The 20,170-nt window shown below is 54.3% G+C and overlaps 1 protein-coding gene across 2 annotated transcripts in view; it reads left to right on the top strand.

The window, feature by feature from the left end:
- Positions 1 to 20,170, top strand: part of MRC2 (mannose receptor C-type 2) — an 84,937-nt gene that overhangs the window by 24,843 nt on the left and 39,924 nt on the right. For both annotated transcript variants that reach the window (XM_075911591.1, XM_075911590.1), the window contains exons 2-6: positions 8,561 to 8,968; positions 10,130 to 10,303; positions 11,973 to 12,137; positions 13,425 to 13,538; positions 15,932 to 16,075. In XM_075911591.1, the coding sequence (XP_075767706.1) occupies positions 8,561 to 8,968; positions 10,130 to 10,303; positions 11,973 to 12,137; positions 13,425 to 13,538; positions 15,932 to 16,075 (1,005 nt within the window). The remainder of the gene's footprint in view (positions 1 to 8,560; positions 8,969 to 10,129; positions 10,304 to 11,972; positions 12,138 to 13,424; positions 13,539 to 15,931; positions 16,076 to 20,170) is intronic.

Here is a 20,170-nt window from a genome sequence, read left to right on the forward strand (position 1 = left end):
CAGTTGGAGGGTCTGATGTAAAGTAGGGGTGTTGTAAATGTAAATTGCGGGTAATTTACTAACCGAATAGTTGATGCATTTTCCATCGACTATTAGATTGCTCGATAGGGCACCTCCCCTCAGGCTGTTGCTACACTTCAAAGGTGAAAGCGCCGCATGGAGCCCAGGGTCTCCATGCGGCATTGCCGCTTTGAAACGCCCCGGGGATCCTGGCGTCAGGCCCCTTGCGGCATTTCAAAGCAGCAGCACCCCATGGAGCCCAGGATCAGAGGGAGAGTCCCCTCCTCCCCCCACTGTTCCCAGGCTCCACACGATGCTTCTGTTTGAAACGCCGACCCCAGCTGGCCCCAGGCTGCACGTGGCGTTTCAAAGTGGCAACACCAGGTGGAGCCCGGGGTTTGGCCCCAGGCTTCAAGTGGTGCTGCCGCTTTGAAGTATCCCCTCCACTTTCTGATAGAGCAGCAAGGGACGGGGGAAGCGACTAGTTGACTCCTCCGTCACATCCCTAATGCAAAGACAAAGTCATCAGCCAGGGAAGTGCGTATGTGGGGAAACAGTGTCGTATTAATGGGCTCTTCAGCCTAGCTGACCAAGGTGCAGTGAGAGTGGCTGGGAGTGCAGCTAGAGACTTTCTGACTAAAAATAAGATGCAAAATGTTCAGAGGGTGGAGAACTAACCGTTGGAGCAGCTCACTAAGGGCTGTGGGGGGTTCTCTGTCACTTGGCGTCCTTACGCTGAGACTGGAAGTGGGTCTCAAGATCACTTCCTGTCTGTGTGGGGCAGGTGGTCGGATTCGAGGAGCGTAACGTCTTAACGTCTAGGTATCAGCAAGACGCCGTTTTCTGCCAGCGTTGCCTCCTGTGCAGCCAGTCACTTAGGCAGGGGCTTAACTCAGTGAACATGCTTCAGGCCATCCCTGTGCAGCAAAGCACATGCCAAAGTCCCATAAAGTCAACTGGACTTCAGCATGTGCTTGAAGTTGCGCATATGCTCCCGTGCTTTGCTGCCGTCTCTTTCACTCCTTGCTCTACTCCACACTGGCATTTGTTCTTAGAACCTCCCGCGCTGGCCGGAGGTGATACAGACATCAGTGCCAATGTACAGTGTCATGGGGACGAGGGATGTTAGCTGTCGGGTAATTGAATAGTTGAGTAACCGCATGAATTCTTAGTGACTATTCTATAGTCCCTGGGGGCGGGGCCGGCAGCCAGTGCGCTCTGGCCCCACTCCCAGGGAGCCTCTTGCTTCACCGCTGCTGCCTCTGTATCAGAGGCAGCAGCGCAGGGTGCCAGCCAGGAGCTGGTCTGCGAGGGGAGCCTGTTTTGAAACCAGCTCCCTGCACAGACCGGCTGCCTGCTGCCTTGTGCTGTTGCCTCTGATACAGAGGCAGCAGTGTAGGGTGGCAGCAGCCCCTGTGCACCGGGGGTCCCAGCTCCCCATGGACAGTGGAGGCAGAACAGCCTCTGTCTATGGGGAGCTTGGATCCTCTGCAGATAGGGGCTGCTGCCACCAGCCTCTGCGCCCCGCCATGGTGCTGCCTCTGGCAGAAGCAGTGGGAGGATGGCAGGCGGCACGACAGAGCCAGTGCTGGAGGGGGGGGATCATCTTTTAAGCCAGCTCCCCACAGCACTGGCTCCTGCATCCTCCCCACTTTCTGCCTCTGGTGGGGGGAAGGCGGAAGTCAGAGCCACAGCAATCCCGGACGGGCACAAGCCAGGACTGAGCTGGGCTTGCTCAGTCCCAGCTCACAATGGGTCCAGCAGCCCCTGTCCCTGGAGGGTCCCAGTAGGGAGCTGGGACCTCCCACAAAGAGGGGCTGCTTCTGGAGCAGCCTTTGCCCACGGACAGGGGCTGCTTCGCGGACAGAGGCATCAGAACGGAGTGGAGGGGCAGCGGGCACCAGACTGCTCCATGGATTCCAGCGCAGCCTCTGTCTGTGCGGAGCTCGGGCCCCCCGAGGACAGGGGCTGCTGCCGCCCTGCACTGCTGCCTCCGCGGCAGGCTGGAGCCAGTCTGTGTGGGAAGCCATTTTTTAACCCGGCTCCCCTCACGAACTGGCTCCCGCCTGCTATCCCGGGCTGCTGCCTCTGATAGAGAGGCAGCAGCGCGGAGTGGCAGGGGGCTCCCTGGGAGTGCGGCCAGGAGCGCACTTGGCTGCTGGCCCTGCCCCTGCGGACTATCGAATAGTCGCGTAACCGCTAACATTTGACGCAGTCACATGAGAATTCAGTTACACGCTGTCTAACATCCCTACCTGCCACCCCACTGCGTGCTCCTGGATTCTGCTTACGAGCATCCGGGGGGAGACACCAGGGTGTGAAGGGGCCATGGAAGCTGGACTCCCACCCCTGGAAGTGGTGTCTCCAAGGCAGGCCGGAAGCCGGGGGTGCTGGAACAGCAAAAGGGAAGCGTGCTCTGCCTGCGCTTCCTTGGCCTTCTGTCTCTGGGGCTGTCAATCACTGGGGCTAAAATTGCTGGGTATGTCCAGCCAGCCCCCTGCTCTGGCGGCGGCGTCTCTCCAGAAGCCCGAGCAGTGCAGCCTGGAAGGGAATTGGCTGCCCGAAGGTAACTTTCCATTGTTTCTTTTCAGGGAGAGTCTCTGTAGCTGGCGGGTCCCACGCCTCAGGCTATAATTTTCTACTTCCAGCCTGGGTCTCTTTTTAGAGTAAGATGTTATTTGCTGCCTTTCTGGGCCCAGGCACTCCTCTCCAGTCTGGGCAGCTTCCTTTGACCGTGAGCTGACCTGTGGCTGGGGCTCGCAACTGGAGGCTGAGCTTCCCAAAAGACGCCTGGTAGATTTGGACACCCGTTAATTTTAACGGGGACTGGGTGTTTGTTAACCTCAGCCGGGGAGGCCGTGTGAGAGCAGAGCAGCTCCTCTGAACAGGCCGTGGCCAGGAGAATGGAGATGGGGCCGGTCTCTGCCCATGTTGGAGTCAGCGGGAACTGGGGGCACTTAACACCTCTCAGGATGGGCCCACAGTGGCAGTCCCCAGGGAGGCAGGGCATGTGTGGACCCTAGTCCCCGGAGTGGCAGAGCCCAACTGGGCTGTGAGGGAGCCAGTGGTTAGTTGCTGTGTGTGGAAGGGGGTCTACCCATTTCTCTGCACAGCCCTCATTATTCTGAATTAAAAACTATAAACCATTAAGAAATCCATGCCCAGTTTTCCCCTGAGGAGGCGACCGGTGCTAGTCCTATTGCTTAATGCACCTCTGAGAGCTGCTCAGGTTCCTCCAGGATGGGCCCAGCAGGCTGGGGGGAGGGGTAGCTCCGTGATTTGAGCAGTAGCCTGCTAAACCCAAGGTTGGGAATTCAATCCTTAAGGGGGCCATTTAGGGATCTGGGGCAAATCTGTCAGGGATGGTGCATGGCCCTGCAGTGAGGGTAGGAGACTGGGCTTGATGACCTATCAAGGTCCCTTCCCGTCCTATGAGGTAGGTATATCTCCATCTGTTACTGACCGGGGGGTGGGTATGAGCCCCTCCCTCTAACACTCTGGGGAAACCCTGATCAATGCAAAGTAATGCACATTGGAAAACATAATCCCAGCTACACATATGGTATGATGGGGACTCATTTAGCTACAACTACTCAAGAGAGATCTTGGAGTCATTGCAGATTGTTCTCTGAAAACATCCACTCCATGTGCAGCGGCAGTCAAAAAAGCAAACAGAATATTAGGAATCATTAAAAAAGAGACAGAGAATATTTTATTGCCTCTATATAAAACCATGGTGCACCCACATCTTGAATACTGAGTGCAGATGTGGTCACCTTGTCTCAAAAAAGATATGTTAGCATTGGAAAAGGTTCAGAAAAGGGCAACAGAAATGATTAGGGGTTTCAAGTGAGTCCCATATGAAGACTTTTCATCTTAGAAAAGAGAAGACTAAGGAGGGATATAATAGAGGTCTATACAATCATGACTGGTGTGGAAGAAGTGAATAAGGAAATGTACTTGTTCCCATAACATAAGAACTAAGAGGTCACCAAATGAAATTAATAGGCAGCAGGTTTAAAACAAACTAAAGGAAGTTTTTCTTCACATAGTACACAGTCAACCTGTGGAACTCCTTGCCAGAGGATGTTGTGAAGACTAGGACTTTAACAGGGTTCAAAGAAGAGCTAGATAGATTCATGTAGGTTAGGTTCATCAGTGGCTATTAGCCAGGAATGGTGTCCCTAGCCTCTGTTTGTATGGAAATGGATGACAGGAGAGGGATCATGTGAGAATTACTTGTTGTGATCCCTCCCTCTGGGGCATCTGGTATTGACCACTGTTGGCAGACAGGACTCTGGGCTGGATGGACCTTTGGTCTGACCCAGTATGGCTGTTCTTATGTTCTTACGCTTCATCTCCCCTCCTCCCTGGGTCACGTGGTTTCTGTGTGGAAGCATTAATACTCGGAAGCTTCTGACCCATCCCCCAAAGAGCCGCTGTAATGACAAAACCCCAGGGTCCAAGAGGGACATGTTCTACAGCCAGCTGCCCCATACAGAGGATCAGCTGGGATGGTTTGCAATGTTGCAGTGCGGACACGTGACATCCGCCTGTCCTGCTCCTGGGTCATCCCTGCGAAAAGGGCAAGTGCTCCGCTGGGAGAGGTTCCATGATGCTGACTCTGGCCCCTCTGTTGCCTGTCGAGGCACAGAGCTGGGATGAATTCGTGCTCCCGTCAATCTGGTCGGCCCTGCATCCAGGCTCCCTGCAGAGAACATTTCTGTGCGGTTCGCGCTCACATCACTGTCCGTTCCAGACCCCCATTCAACTCTTCATCAAGTCTAAACACGAACATCTATTTTAACAAAGACCAAGGCCTTGTCTATGCTAATCCTCGCCGTCGCGCGAATCTTCATCACTTCAGCTTTGCAAGTATAGCTGAAGGTGACACGCTTATGACCAGCATCCCCTATACACTGAGCACATGGGCGGCCACCCCAGAGAGATTCAAAAGCCACCCAGCAGATTAGCAGAGTGCTCACAGCCAGCAGCGTGTGTTCCTACAGGTGGTGCACTCCCACACATGCCTTGGTGCACAGAACAAAATTTATTCTACCTACGGGTGGAAAAAATGAGAGGGAACATTGCTTATTGTGGCATCTTGTGTTCAGTAAAGTATTCAGCATGGATGGCAGAGTGCTCAGAGATCGGTTTATCGTATCCAGTGGATCGATCGCTGAAGCGTTGATCCCCGGCATAGTGGAGACAAGCGCTAACATGCAGGTGAGCCAGACTGATGGTCCAGCTATGCATCTGTCAATGCGGGAGGCCCACGGGCCTTGTCATGAGCTGTCACCAAGTCTGCCAGTGTCACGGTGTGTATCTAAAAACTCAGAATGCCTGAATCTGCGTGGTGCCTAAGGGCCGGACCCTGGGCTCCATGTGGCGCTGCCGCTTTGAAACGCCGTGGTCAGCCCGGTCCCCAGCCGGCCCTAGGCTGCACGTGGTGTTTCAAAGCAGCAATGCCACATGGATCTAGTTCGCACTGCCCACCAAAGAGCTGCCTTCTGCCCTGCCTGGTGTGGATGCTGCTTTCATTTGGCACTGGCAGTGTACACGCATGGCAGATACAGCGCAGCTTTTCGGTGCGCTCTGCCATTCACACCCTTCTGGTCCAAATGACACCTCAGTGTAGATTTGGCTCTGGTTCTCTATCATGCATGATGTTACTGCTACTTGGGAGCTGGCCCGTTAGATAACTTCTGTTTCAATGCGAGCTCGAGGAGCGTAAAACATTGTTTATATGTCAGTCCTACAAAAACAGAAACAATTTTTAAAAAATCGCAACAGCAAGTCAGTTTAAAAATACGTTATTTAAAATCTGTGAGCTTTTGTCAACTTCATTACGCTAGGGCACTGGTAGCAATGGCATAATTAATTTGGGGAGGAAACTTCAGTTTAATAGTTTAAAGGCATGTTACTAATGTTTTAAAATGGTAAGAAATCCCCTCCCCCGCAAACCCCCCCCCCCTCGCCCGCCAATAACTATAGAGGGTAAACTTTGAATAGAATTCAGTTTTTAAAGGATAAAAAATAGGTTGATAAAAATAGAACGGCGTGTTCCAAAAATCACCCCTTTGTGAAGATTTTACTGGAATGTCTCGTTTTTTTCAGTCCGTTTTGCAAGACCTCTGAAATGCTCTGTTCCACGCTCTATGCCACATATCGCCCCTCACGTGCAAGTTAATACAATATCACTTTGCCACATTTCCCTTTATAATGGGGGAGAAAAAAGGCACCCAGATGAACCTGCCGCATTTGACAGAGATTCCCTAACACATCAGCTGGAGAGACACATATGTTTTCACTGATTCTCACACAGTTCTGGAAAGCCACAGTCTAACGCAAACCGTAATGGTGACCTCAGCAGATTCTTTTCGGCAGATTAATGTCCCATGTGAATGGTCCAGTGACAGCAGGGCATGCTGGCCTGTGGATGCGCCGTGGTATGAAGTTGCCGGTCGAGTGACAGTTCAGTGAAGGCGTGGTAAATCGTGCTTCTGAGTGTCTGTTGGGGTGGAAGTGAGGGCCTTGCGGAGGGTTGTAGTGGCATTGTAGCCAATGGGGAAGAGGCAGGGGGTGCGGAAGGCTTCTCCCCAAGTTAATTTCCATGCTTTCAGGGTTGGGGGTGGGTAAGATTTACTTTGATGCAACTTGAGCGCTGACTAAAGTTAGTTTTGGTTCCTGTTAGAGGTGAGAGTTCTAAGGCTGGTCATGTTTCAAGCTGCAGTGATCTAAAAGTGTCACGTCAAGTAAGCGTTTGCAGGGTCAGTATTCCTGGGTTCTCTTCCTGGAGCAGCCGCTGACTTGAAGTCCATCTGTTACAGGGCCTGCTTGCAACTTTCGCAGCCGTACCTGAAGCTTAGGCACAGGCTGTTAGGCTGGACATACCTACCGGGAGCTCTGGGTAATTACTCGGAGCGCTAATCTGCGCTCACACTCATCCTGCCACGATTTCACTGCTCTGATATCTGGACTAGCCAGATGAAGGCGCGCTCCGGTGTACGGCTATGTAAGATGCAATCACACCCGGTCGCTGTTGTTTGTGTGGTCTCGAGCAACTCACTTTACTCAGAACTTCCAATATTCTCCCAATGGAAAAATGATCAAAGCCATTTAGCGAGTTAGGTGCTCGGCTCCCATTCAATTGAGTCCCTACAACCATTGAAAATCACTGAATGGGGGTGAAAAATGTACCCCGTAGACCCATAAGTGAGGCATAAAAAGACCAAAGCGCAAGGAGAAGGGAAGAAAAGCCAACCCCACGTGTCCTGAGCCGTTGGCTTTGCCTTCGGAGAGTGTTTTCCATCAGCCGAGCCGAACTCATGAGTCATGTGGGGTGAGACCTTCTCTGTACCGTGTGTGTTCCAACATTTTTTTTAACAGGGCCCCAGATGTGCATAAATGTGATGAACACCATTTTATTCCCCCGCATAGCTGTGTTTTTACAGACTTGAATGCACTGGCTAAAGAAGACAGCCTCCAGCTGAGCCGTAAGCGTGGGCTCCGCTTGCAGTGTGGAGGGTTACTTTAAAAACTGCTGTTGCAAGGCTGCCTAGCATCCTTTTAACAGGACAGCTGAATTGCTGGGGCTGGTCAGTGAGCTCAGAGCAATCCGTGGAAGCTCAGGCTTTGATGGCACTTTAATTTCTCTAGCAAAGAAATGCCTTCATGCCTTTGCCAATACCCCAAATGCCCCGGATGGCATGCTGGGAAGCTTAAGTACTGTTTCCAAGCACTTGGAGATCTTTTCCAGCGCATCGATGGAAAACTGCACCTCCTTATGATGCTGTTTAGAGGCAGAGGCTAAGGAATAAAGAGCTGCCAAGCGCAGGGCCCTGCTATGCTAGGTGCTGTACCAGCCCACAAAAAAAGCAATAGTACCAGTCTCCAAGGATAGGCAAGCCAAAGAGGTCATGCAGCAGGGCTGTGAGTAGACTCTTGGTGCCCTGACTCCCACCCTAGTGTCCCACCCTCTAGGTTGGTCCAGGACTAGGGGCAAGTGAGCCGGGCAGTAGACTGCTGTGCTGTTGGCCACTTGGGGGCAGGAAGGGGCAAACAGATTTTGCACCTGCGGCAACAAAATGTCCAGGGTTGCTCTGATCAAAACTTCACAGCTCGCCTGGAGTCCCAAGCAGGATGCTTCAAAGGGAGGCATGAACCCAGCTGTACCCCACCCGATTAAGCGACAGTTACATCACGGAGCGAGCGATGTCATGAGCCACATCCACATTTATAAGCTGGGCAGGCTGGGACGAAGGGGATTCAATCGCATGTTTCTGGGTGTAAGCTGAGCACTCGGGTCAGGAAGCAATGTCCTCCAACCCCCTCCGCTCCTGTGGCCAGATGGTGCATGGGGCAGGAGTCTGGATTTTGAGGGGCCACTGGTCTGATCTAGTTAGATCTCGTGTTTCTCTAGTGGTCAGGTCATGCCCTGCACCAGGGAAATTGATCGACCCTGGTGATTGTTCTCCATGCAGATGCCGCTGCAGCAGCTGCTCAGTTTCACAAGAGGCCCTAATCCTGTGTCCCTGCCTTTGCTCTCTTTGCTTTCCAGATTCCAAGGTGTTCCTGATCTACAATAGCAGGCTGCAGGGCTGCTTGGAGACCAAGGACGCCCTGGTGAGGATCTCCAAAGCCTGCAACGCCAGCGCCCCAGCCCAGAAGTGGAAATGGGTCTCCCGGAACCGACTCTTCAACCTTGGGACCATGCAGTGCCTCGGGGTCTCCTGGCAGGGCAGCAACTCCACCGCGGCGGGGCAGTCTCTGGCCACCTACGAGTGCGACCGCGAGTCCGTCAACATGAGGTGGAACTGCCGGAACCTGGGGGAGCATCTCTCTCACTATCTGAATGCCAAGGCAGGGAACCTCTCACTGGCGCCGGCCGAGAGAGGGGATCAGGCCCGCGGCGGGCAGTGGAGCATCTATAACACCCAGGAAGATTTGTGCTCCAACCCCTATTCTGGTAACACCTGGGGAGGGCTCTGGGCTTCTGCGTGGTCCCCATGGTCTCTGGTGGTTTCTGTGATCGGAGTAGAACCTACAGCAGGGCTGGGCAAAAGGGCCTCTGTGGCCGGATCTGGACCGCCAAGCGGGTTGATCCAGCCCGCAGAGGCCCTGCCAATCAGGGCTTGGAGGCGGGGGGGAAGCGCACGAAGTTTCCTCCACCCTGTGCCTGCCCTCAAGGAGTGCACGGTGCTTAGAAGTGCCACATGCTCCAGGCAGCGAGTGAAGTCTCCTCCCACCGCCAGGGGCGTGGGTGCCTAGGGAGAACATCGGGGAGGGGGACTAAGGCGCTCCCCCACCTCCAGCCCAGTTATGATCGGGGGGGGGAGGGGGGAAGCCTGGAAGTGTCCTGGCCCCGCCCATTCCGTTTGAGGCCCCGCCCTTCTGGTTGGCTCATTCAACCCAGCTTCTTCAGCTGTGTCCACGCTGGCGACCTTACAGGGGCACAGCTGTACTGCCACAGCTGCACCGCTGGAAGGTCTCCCATGTAGCCATGGTACTGTCCACGCTGGCGCCTCTCTTGTGTACTGATGCCACCCCGGGCCACTGTTCCCTTTGATCTGTTCCATCCATGTGCGGAATACATTTTTATGTGCCCCGTGGCGTGTGCAAATGTGCACCACCTGGAGAAATGCAAACCTAGCCACGGGCACTCGGCTCCTCAGCTGGGCAGCACTGGAATCTCTCCCCCATGGCCGCACAAGCGCTCAGCTTCCAGGGAGGCCTGCCCCTGACTGACACACGTGCTAGTGTAGACGTGGTCGAGGGGCCTGGCTCTCTGCCAGTGTGGAGTGGGCATGAATCAGGAACAGCATTTTGCAGCAGCTTTGCGCTGCTGATGTGACTCCCCCAGACGCCGGGCAATGGAGAGTCGGGCCAACCGGGTTCTGAAAGCTCAGACTAATGACGGAAGATCTGGGGTGGGGGGAATAATAAATCTAGGGCTGGCCGAGTCCATTCTGCGTACGTCGGGGGAAGAAGGGGCTGAGCCGGCATTCAGTGCTGCACCCTCTGGCCCCGCTGTCCCGGCGGGCTCGGCAGGGCAGGCTCCCTCGGCTGCTCTTTCCCGGGGAAGGGAGTCTGAGGGAGGGTTCGACTCTCTCACTCTTTCCCGCTGCAGAAATTTACACCATCCAGGGCAATTCCCACGGGAAGCCCTGCACCATCCCCTTCAAGTACGACAACCAGTGGTTCCACGGCTGCACCAGCACGGGGCGGGAGGACGGCCATCTCTGGTGCGCCACCACGCAGGATTACGGCAAGGATGAACGATGGGGCTTCTGCCCCATTAAGAGTGAGTGGCGGTTGGCCTGGCTGGAAGCTTAAACAATGGGGGAGGGAGGTGATGCCAGCTGGGCATTGCATGGGGCAGAGAGGATTGTGTCAGGGATACCAGCCGAGCACTGGTGAGGGGTTGGAAGCTGCAGACATGTGGGGGATACCAGCCTGGCTCTAGTGAGGGCGTGGGGGATACCAGCCTGGCTCTAGTGAGGGTGTGGGGGATACCAGCCTGGCTCTAGTGAGGGCGTGGGGGATACCAGCCTGGCTCTAGTGAGGGTGTGGGGGATACCAGCCTGGCTCTAGTGAGGGCGTGGGGGATACCAGCCTGGCTCTAGTGAGGGCGTGGGGGATACCAGCCTGGCTCTAGTGAGGGCGTGGGGGATACCAGCCTGGCTCTAGTGAGGGCGTGGGGGATACCAGCCTGGCTCTAGTGAGGGCGTGGGGGATACCAGCCTGGCTCCAGTGAGGGCGTGGGGGATACCAGCCTGGCTCCAGTGAGGGCGTGGGGGATACCAGCCTGGCTCCAGTGAGGGCGTGGGGGATACCAGCCTGGCTCTAGTGAGGGCGTGGGGGATACCAGCCTGGCTCTAGTGAGGGCGTGGGGGATACCAGCCTGGCTCTAGTGAGGGCATGGGGGATACCAGCCTGGCTCTAGCTAGGGCGTGGGGGATACCAGCCTGGCTCTAGTGAGGGCATGGGGGATACCAGCCTGGCTCTAGCTAGGGCGTGGGGGATACCAGCCTGGCTCTAGTGAGGGCGTGGGGGATACCAGCCTGGCTCTAGTGAGGGCGTGGGGGATACCAGCCTGGCTCTAGTGAGGGCATGGGGGATACCAGCCTGGCTCTAGCTAGGGTGTGGGGGATACCAGCCTGGCTCTAGCTAGGGCGTGGGGGATACCAGCCTGGCTCTAGTGAGGGCATGGGGGATACCAGCCTGGCTCTAGCTAGGGCGTGGGGGATACCAGCCTGGTATCTGGTGGGGCTCCATGCTGTTGACACAGGGCAATGCAGCTTTTCCTCTCAAAGGCGCTTGACAGTGCTGACCGGGGAGGAAGCTATAAAGTCACCTCCCAGCACCAAGGTGAAGGCAGCAAAGGCCCCAGCGTCCCTTATCCTCCAGCCACATGGCCTGGCATTTAATTCAGGGTGGGAGGGTGCTTTGCCGTTGGGTGCATCCCCAGCCCTTCTTTCAGCGCTTGCCTTGTTAGCGCCTGGGCCCTGAGGCCCTGGTGGACGTTCTCAGCATCTCCTCCATGGGCGACTCCAAGAGCAGCACGAGTGGAGAGAGCCAGGCCCCCGCCCCACGCTGGCTTCACCCTCTGCGGGCTGGGTTCTGCGATCCTTCCTCGGGCCGGCCCTGAACTCCCCATGTCCCTGGCGGGCAGAGGGAGGCCGGGCCGAGGAAGGTGCTGCCCAGGGTTACTCGTGTGCCGTAGTCCTGCCCTGGTCAGAAAAGGCCGGTTTTCTGCCTGCTACGCTGCATTTGCCGCGGTCTCACACCTGGCCAGAGGCTACCCCCGCCCGTCGGGGCTCCAGTGGGCGCGGCCTGCCTTTGGGGTATCCCTGAAAGGAAACTGCAGCCTCTGTAAGAAGCCGAACAGGGACTATCCGTCTCCTGCTGGCTGTGCGGCGGCATCAGCGGTAACCCCCGGCTCTCCCTGCCCCGCAACCCCCCCTCCCCAGGCAATGACTGCGAGACCTTCTGGGACAAGGATCACCTGACCAACAGCTGCTACCAGTTCAACTTCCAGTCCACCCTGTCCTGGCGGGAGGCGTGGAGCAGCTGCGAGCAGCAAGGGGCCAACCTGCTGAGCATCACGGAGATCCACGAGCAGACCTACATCAACGGTGAGTGTGCCCAGCGCCAGCCTGGGTAAGGGGCCCTTGGATGGGGGCCCCGGTTCCCTGGGCAGGGGACACGGTACCACGGAGTGCCTGCACTTGGCCTCCAGCACGGCTTTTAGTCGAGCGTGGCCCCGGGGAGAGGTCTGAACGGGGGCAGCTGTCCTGCTCTCCTTTTCGCCTCTGCTCTGCTGCTTCTGAGCACCCCGGCTGCTTGGGACACGTCCACATACCCGCAGCAGGCGTGGCTGCACAGAGGTGCTCGGAGCTGTACAGCAAATCAGCCCCTTGCACGCCGGGCTGGAGTAGGTTTTTGTGAGTTCTCACTGCCCTGCGTGGGCGGAGCAGGCGCTGGGTGGGCGTGTGCCTGTTATCCCGATGGATCGGGGCTGGGAGGGGCGAGCTGGGCTCGGCTGCGTCGGGAAGCCTGGATGGAAGCCGCTGTATAAACCTGCCTTTGAGCTCTTGGCTAGCAGCTCCCTGGGTTCGTAGACACTTCTCTGAAGCCTCGTGTGTTAACCCCTTCTGGGGTGAGAGCCTGTGTCCTGCAAGGGGAGAGACCTGTGGGGCGGCAGGACCGCGCCGGCCGGCTGGAGCTTGGCAGAGGCAGGCTCTCCAGCCGTTCACACTGCTAAGGACCCGGTAGCGCCGCCCAGGTGACTAACGGGGTGCGGCAGCCTCAGAGCCATACGGGGGTTTAGCAGCCGGTCTGAAGGGGAGGCAGGCGGGTTCCCCCAGCGGTTCTGTCTGACCAGCGAGTTTCCAGCCTGCTGCCCAGATTTAGGAGCAGGCCCTGTTATCCCACGGGAGGTGTATCTCTGATGCCCCCCGGAACGCTTTTCCCTGCCGTGGTGCGCGGGTCCCTCCCGCTGCCGTCCGGGTGGGGGCGGTGATGCGCACCGACAGGCTGCAGCGAATGCGTGGGCCGTAGCTGGCGCTTTGCTGCGCGTGTGATGATTTTTTTGGTTTGTTTTTTCCTGAAAGTCTCTGGCTTAGCAGCCTGGTGAGCGATGGCCGCAAGTTAGCCACAGAAGAGAGACAGCGTGAGGAGGGCAGGTTTCACCCTCCCGGGCCTTAGGCTGGCAGGAGGGCTCAGTCTGGTGTTTGGGGTGGGTGGGCCAGCAGCCCCCGGCGCTGTGGCAGTTCGTGAACCGCGGAGCCGGGCCCGGAGGAAGCCATGTTTGCCGAAGCTGCTCCGGGGGCCTTGTTGTGTCCGCTGGACATGAGCTGCGTTGCTGATGAGGCTTTCCGGGAACAGGAGATGCATGATGCTGTCCCCCTCTCTCTGTCCAGGGCTGCTGACAGGATACAGCTCCACCCTCTGGATTGGGCTCAATGACCTGGATATGAACGGGGGCTGGCAGTGGTCCGACAACTCACCTCTGAAGTACCTCAACTGGGAAAGCGGTAAGGCCGAGGGTGACGCAGCAGGGCGAGGTCCTGGCCAGCTCGCAGCAGGAGAGACACAAAGGCAGACGTAGATGCTGTCTGTAGGCAGCCTGGCGGAGGAGCCAGGGTGGTAGAGATCCTTTGGTGGGTGGCTGTGGCAAAGCCCAGCATCCTGTCCCAGAAGCCTAAAAACAGATGGTCCAGGCTGCTGCAGGATTTAACCAGTAGGTTTACTTGCTGGTACGTAGCTGGCACACTGGCAAGAGAGACCGTGCCAGTTGACAGCAGCACTTTGCCATCGGTGGAATTACATCATCTCTCTTTGCTCTGCATGATGCATGGGTCCAAGTGGGAATAAGGACATCGGCACTGAGTCTCAGAGGTGCCGGATGCCAGGGAATAGTGTGCATGGAACAGGAGTTGTCATGGAACTGTGTGCCGCTTGACACCAGAGAAATCTGGGCCATGTAAGAGACTCCATGGATCCATGGAACTCCAGGCCACATGAAACCTGATGTGGGAGGTGACTGTTCAGACTGCAGTATTCCTGGGGTGAGATCCTGGCTCCATTGACTTCGATGGGAGTTTTGCCATGGTCTGCAGTTGGCTCAGAATTTCACCCTGGTGCTGGGAAGGGGGGAAAAACTATGCTAGAAAGTGAATATCTTAAACTTTAATTTACTGTAATCTGGAACTACAGACACTAAAGTGTCTTAATTGTAATGCTGTGGTTATTTCACAGCAGGGCTGAGTTAAGGGTTGGGTGCCTTAACTGTGAATTTCCATCTCTCATCCTGTCTGGATTCATCTGAAATGTCACTTTAACTCTGAATTTCCTCAGTTTACAGGGCTTGCTTTGTGGATAATTCCAGCATCCCTGTAATGGTCTTGATCCCTAAGGGCATGTCTACACTACAGAGTTATTTCGAAATAACAAGGTGAGCGTCCAGCAAGCCTGTTATTTCGAAATTGTTTTGAAATGGCGAGCTTGTTATTTTGAAATAATAACCCCCTCGTTCTGCGAGGAATAACGCCTATTTCAAAATTGCTATTTTGAAATAGCGGTAGGGTGGTCGCTCAGCTGCTGTTGTTTTGAAATAACGACTCCCAGTAATTACTCCTCAGTGCTTCCTTGGGCTGTAAGTCGAGGTAGCGCGTCCACATTAAGGGAGCCTGTCTCAGACTCATTTCGAGGCTTCCCTGTTGCATGGACGTGCTATTTCAAAATAGTTATTTCGGGAGTTCTTATTTCGAAATAAGTAATTTCGAAATAACCTGGTAGTGTAGACCTAGCCTAAGTTAGTAGCATAGTTACTCTCAATCTAAACTCCATCTTGATGTAACTTTTTGCCGTGGAATACGAAATAACGAAGGTCCTGTGTAATAAAAGGCCAGCTGGCTGTCCTTGTTTAATGCATTCCATGATACAAGCCCTCGGGGGCATGCAGTTAATTTTAAAGGCAACATCTTAAAGCCACTGCTTTCGTTTCTCTGTGCGTGTGTAACCATTGGCGAGTGCTAGGGCAGGATGTTATTGGGGGGAGCTAGTTTAGGGGGCTGGATTCAAAGGTAGATGTGGATGCTCAACACCTCAGAAAATTGGACCCTAGGAAGTTTTAGGATTACATATTGACCTGAATGGAACAGCACCTGCCAGGACACTAGGGGTATGTCTACACTAGCTCGTTAATTCGAGCTAGGTAGGCAAATGAGGGCAACCAGGGTTGCAAATGAAGCCTGGGATTTAAATATCCCGGGCTTCATTTGCATGTTCCCGGGCGCCACCATTTTTAAATCCCCCTTAGTCCGAACTAACTGCCTGTGGGTAGACGCGGCAGTTAAACGTTAATTCGAATTAACTCTTTAGTTCGAATTAACTGTTACTCCTCGAGGTCATGGAATGAGGAGTAACAGTTAATTCAGACTAAGGAGTTAGTTTGAATTAACGTTTAACTGCCGCGTCTGGCTGCGGGCAGTTAGTTCGGACTAAGGGGGATTTAAAGATGGCGGCGCCTGGGAACATGCAAATGAAGCCCGGGATATTTAAATCCCAGGCTTCATTTGCAACCCCGGTTGCCCTCATTTGCCTACCTAGCTCTAATTAACGAGCTAGTGTAGACATACCCTAGCTGAAGTTTTAGAGGCCCCAGACCTTTATGCTTCCAGGCATATGCTGATTGCCAGTTTCGGGGTCAGGACGAAATTTCCCCTGCTGTATAGTAGTGCCCCAAAAGCAGGATTGCAGGATGTCACGCCTTTTGCTGATGCATCTGGCAGTGTGCATTAGATGGGAAACTCCTGTGCTGTGATTTAACTCTGTTGTAGTCCTGGCGATGGGCTCTAATGCTTGTATTTTCCCTACCCATCCTCCTCTTCCTCCCTTCGCCTCACCCCCAACCTCCTCCATGTAGACCAGCCTGACAATCCCAGTGAAGAAAACTGTGGGGTGATCCGGACGGAGTCCTCGGGGGGCTGGCAGAACAGGGACTGCAGCATCGCACTGCCCTACGTCTGCAAGAAGAAACCCAATGCCACCTCCGACCCGTTCACGACAGGTGAGCTGGAGGGACTGCCGGCCGCGCAGCGCTCCACCCCAGCCCCTGCAGCCAGGCATCTCTCTCCTTTTCTTCTTCCCCCGCCTTCCTTTTTCTTTCTTTGGATAACAAAACAACCCCGCTCGCCCCTCCCCGGCCGCACTCTGTCAGTATTGGGGTATTTTGGTTGTCGATATTGGGTTGGTTTTCTTAGGGGTAAGGGAAGAGGGGAATGAAAATGAGGGTGCTCAGGGTCTCTGGGTTACAGCTGGGGGCCTGCCTCTGCCCCACCTTGCACTTGGGCTGGGGGCAGGCTGATCACGCACGTCCCTTCCAAGGGCAGCTTCCCCGCAACCCTTGGGGCAGACTTGTTGTCTGTCCTCACTGCAGCTGGGGTTTTATTCCAGTGGCTAGGGCTGAGCAGTCCCCTTCTAGGGGGAGGGACAGCTCAGAGGTGTGAGCATTGGCCTGCTCAACCCAGCGTTGGGAATTCAATCCTGGAGGGGCCATTTAGGGATCTGGGGCAAATCTGTCAGGGATGGTGCTTGGTCCTGCTGCGAGGGCAGGGGACTGAACTTGACCTCTCAGGGTCCCTGCCAGTTCCTGGAGATGGGTGTATCTTCTGCAGAGGGAACAAGGACTCCACCCTTGCCCAGTAGCCAGGGGAAACCTTTGCCCAGGGAGTGCACAAGGGGGCACAGGCTCTCCAAACACCATAGGCAGGAGGGGCAAAGGGCCGGCCAGCAGCCAGCCAGGCCAGAGTCCCTGGGCATCCAGGGGATTAGCGAGGAGGCCCGGAAGGAGTTCCCATGCAGTGGCAGGGAAGGTGGGGCAATGCTGCTTGCGGGAGAGGCAGGGCTGTCCACATGCTCACCGGCAGGAGGCGGAGCAACATAGCGGGGGGACTGGTGGCCACCTTGCTCTGCTTCCCCCACTGCTGCCATTGAGGGCAGGCTTTTGCTGCCTGTGCCAGGCCCATGGCTCCACTGTTCCCCTGGGGGCCTCAGCTGGGGCAGAGATGGGGTGCCTGGGATGGAGAGGGATTTTCCCAGCCCTTCCCCAGGTGCGGGGGGGGGGAGAGGTCATGGTTGGTAGCCCCCCAGGCGCTCCCTCACCAGGCACCCCTGCCTATCCTGCAAAGCAGACAGCTCTCTGAGGTTGCCACACTGGTTTCTTTTGATTGCTGTCCACCTCTTCCGCAGCCTCTGCACTGCCAGTTGGGATGTATTAAAACATCCCATGCCAGGCTGCTGGTGGGAGGCTTGCAGGCTGGAGCTTGTACCCAGTGGTTTGGGCAAGAAGTTGGAAGTTGAGAGGTTCTCCTCCAAACTCAAGCCAATGCCTGCCTAGGAAGGAGTCCTGCAGAAAGGGATCTGGAGGCCAGAGTGGACCACAAGCTAAATATGAGTCAACAGTGTGACAGTGACAGAAAGCAGTCGTCATCCTGGGACATGTTAACCGGGGTGTTGGAAGCGAGATACGGGAAGTGAGTCTTCTGCTGTGCTCTGTGGTGATTTCTCCATGTTTCAGGCAGCACGTGGAGAAATTGGAGCAGGTGCAAAGACCAACAAAAATTGTTAAAGGCCTAGAAAACATGGCCTGTGAGGGAAGACTGAAAGAACTGGGCTTGTTTAGTTTAGGAAAGAGAAGACTGAGAGGGGACATGACAGCCGTTTTCAAGTATTTAAAAGGGTGTTATGAGGAGGTGGGAGAAAAATTGTTCTCCTTGGCCTCTGAGGACAGAACAAGAAGCAATGGGCTTAAATTGCAGGAAGGGAGGTTTAAATTAGACCTCTCTATCAGGGTGTGTCATGGCTGTTCCCCACTCTGGCATGATGAACGCAGAAGTGGGGGCTCGCAAAAGCACCCCAAAACCTGATCTCAACAGGCTTTGGTACAAAAACTCCCCCTCAAATCCTAATTCCTGGACTTTGGAGAATAAAAACCTCTGCCACCACCCAAGTAATGGTAAGAAAACCAGGGAAGAGATCACTTAGGAAATCTCAGCCCTAAAGTAAAACCAGGACACACAAATTAACCAATACCAGGTTAAATAAAAAAGAACTTTTATTATCAAAACAATACCGCAATTGCAAGCATAGTTGGAATGGCTAGGTGGTAAGAGCCACCAATTAATATACTCATGGAGGATTCTCCCATAGGCCAAAATTTAATTACAAAAGAGAGGAAAATCTATTTCTAACAGCACAGACATCAGATCCAAATTCCCAAACCAGAAAACAATAAAACCTGATGGATTTTTCTAGACTTTACCCTACTTACGTATTATGAAGAGTATTTTTCTTGGAGAGAGACATGTCTTCTGTCTCCCTCAGTATCTAGAGAGCAAACTGGCTCAGAGACAAAGGAGGGAAAACCCAAAAATCCCTACCTGCATTTCTATTGGCTGACTGCTACCTGGCTAGGTACAAGGGACATAGTTAACCCTTTAGTCCCCAGGCTGCTGACCACCCCTCATGGCCATGACAGGGTGGTTGAGCACTGGAATAAATTGCCTAGGGAGGTTGTAGAATTTCAATCTTTGGAGATTTTTAAGAACAGGTTAACACACAGCTGTCAGGGATGGTCTAGACTCTAGATGGTGCTTTTCCTGCCATTAGTGCCGGGGACTGGACTTGATGACTGTAATATCAGCCCTGTTCTTGCCAAGTTCTGTGAGCAGGGCATGCCTCTTGCTCACAGCTTCACTCTGCTTTATGTTAGCAAAGTGTTGACAGTTGCCGGGTAGGCCTCAGGCCTCTGACCCAGCCTGTGATACGTGGGCTCACACTTCAGGCCCTCATCTTACTACAAGGACCTCTCAAGTTTCCTCCCAGTTCTGTGATTCTGTGCTATAAAGTCAGGCCACGTAGCTATGTCAACTGGGAGCGTAAAAAACTCTCACTCCCCTGACAGCTGTGCCAGCAAAACCCGCGTGTGGTCGCAGCCATGCCGAGAGAGGAGCGCGTAGGTCAGCATCTCTAATGCTGTTCTCGGAGTGGTGTGGCTCTGTCGGCAGAATTCCTGCTGGTGGATGCTGCCTCTGTGCCGCACTGGCTGAGGTGATATTGGCTCTGCAGTGTAGAGTAGGGATGTTAAATTTAGTTTAATCAACTAATTGACTAGTGGATGGATTTTCCATCCACAAGTCGATAAGTGGGGGAGCCGCAGCGGGGTTAGCTCCCAGTCCAGCAGCTAACCCCACTGTAGCTCTGCCTTTTGAAAATATTAAGAGTCTATCAGCTCTTAATACATTTAAAAGGCTAACGCGCAGTGGGGGGAACCCAATGCGAGCCAGGAATCAGCTGTCCCGGCTCATGCCAGGTCCTCCCTGCTGCGCTTCTGTGTTTTAAATGTATTAAGAGCCTGTTGGCTTCCCCCATCACTGGCTCCTCCTCCCCCCTTGCTGCCTCTGAGGGTGCGTCTAGACTACGTTTTTCTTTCAAAAGAAGATATGCGAATTCAGCGTGAATTTGCATATCTTCTTCCTATCGCTTTTTCGAAAAAGCAAGCAGTCTAGACACGGTTCTTTCAGAAAAAAACCCACTTTTTCGAAAGAACACTTCTTCATCAAAAAATGAGTTTTACAGCATTCTTTCGAAAAAGGGGTTTTTTTCCGAAAGAACTATGTCCAGACTGCTTGCTTTTTCGAAAAAACGATCAGAAGAAGATATGCAAATTAATGTGGAATTTGCATATCTTCTTTTGAAAGAAAAATGTAATCTAGACGCACCCTGCTAGTCGAGGGAGTAGTCAACTGTCGGATAAGCTTTTGCTTATCAGATAGTCGACTAGTCGCTTACATCCCTAGTGTAGACGTGGCCTAATTGTCCCCTGCCTTTCCTTAGGCTAGTCATTCATCTTTGTGTAAAACGGGGGGTTAAATGTCACCCTTCTGGTTTTGCCCTCATTGGAACTGCTCTGCACAGTGACTACCCATAGTGCAAAGCGGCAGAAAATCTGTCTTCTTAAGGTCTAGGAGGATGTTTGAGGGGGCTGATCACTTTACAGGTTCAGCTCATTTCCCTGTGGGGGGAGCTGCCAGAATTCTAGTGTGCGCCGTGGAAATGCTACTCCCTTCCCTCCTCCCGGCCCCTTTCAACTCCACTGCCTTGT

Source organism: Pelodiscus sinensis, chromosome 29, assembly GCF_049634645.1.
Source record: "Pelodiscus sinensis isolate JC-2024 chromosome 29, ASM4963464v1, whole genome shotgun sequence".
In the NCBI taxonomy this organism is placed as follows: domain Eukaryota; kingdom Metazoa; phylum Chordata; order Testudines; family Trionychidae; genus Pelodiscus; species Pelodiscus sinensis.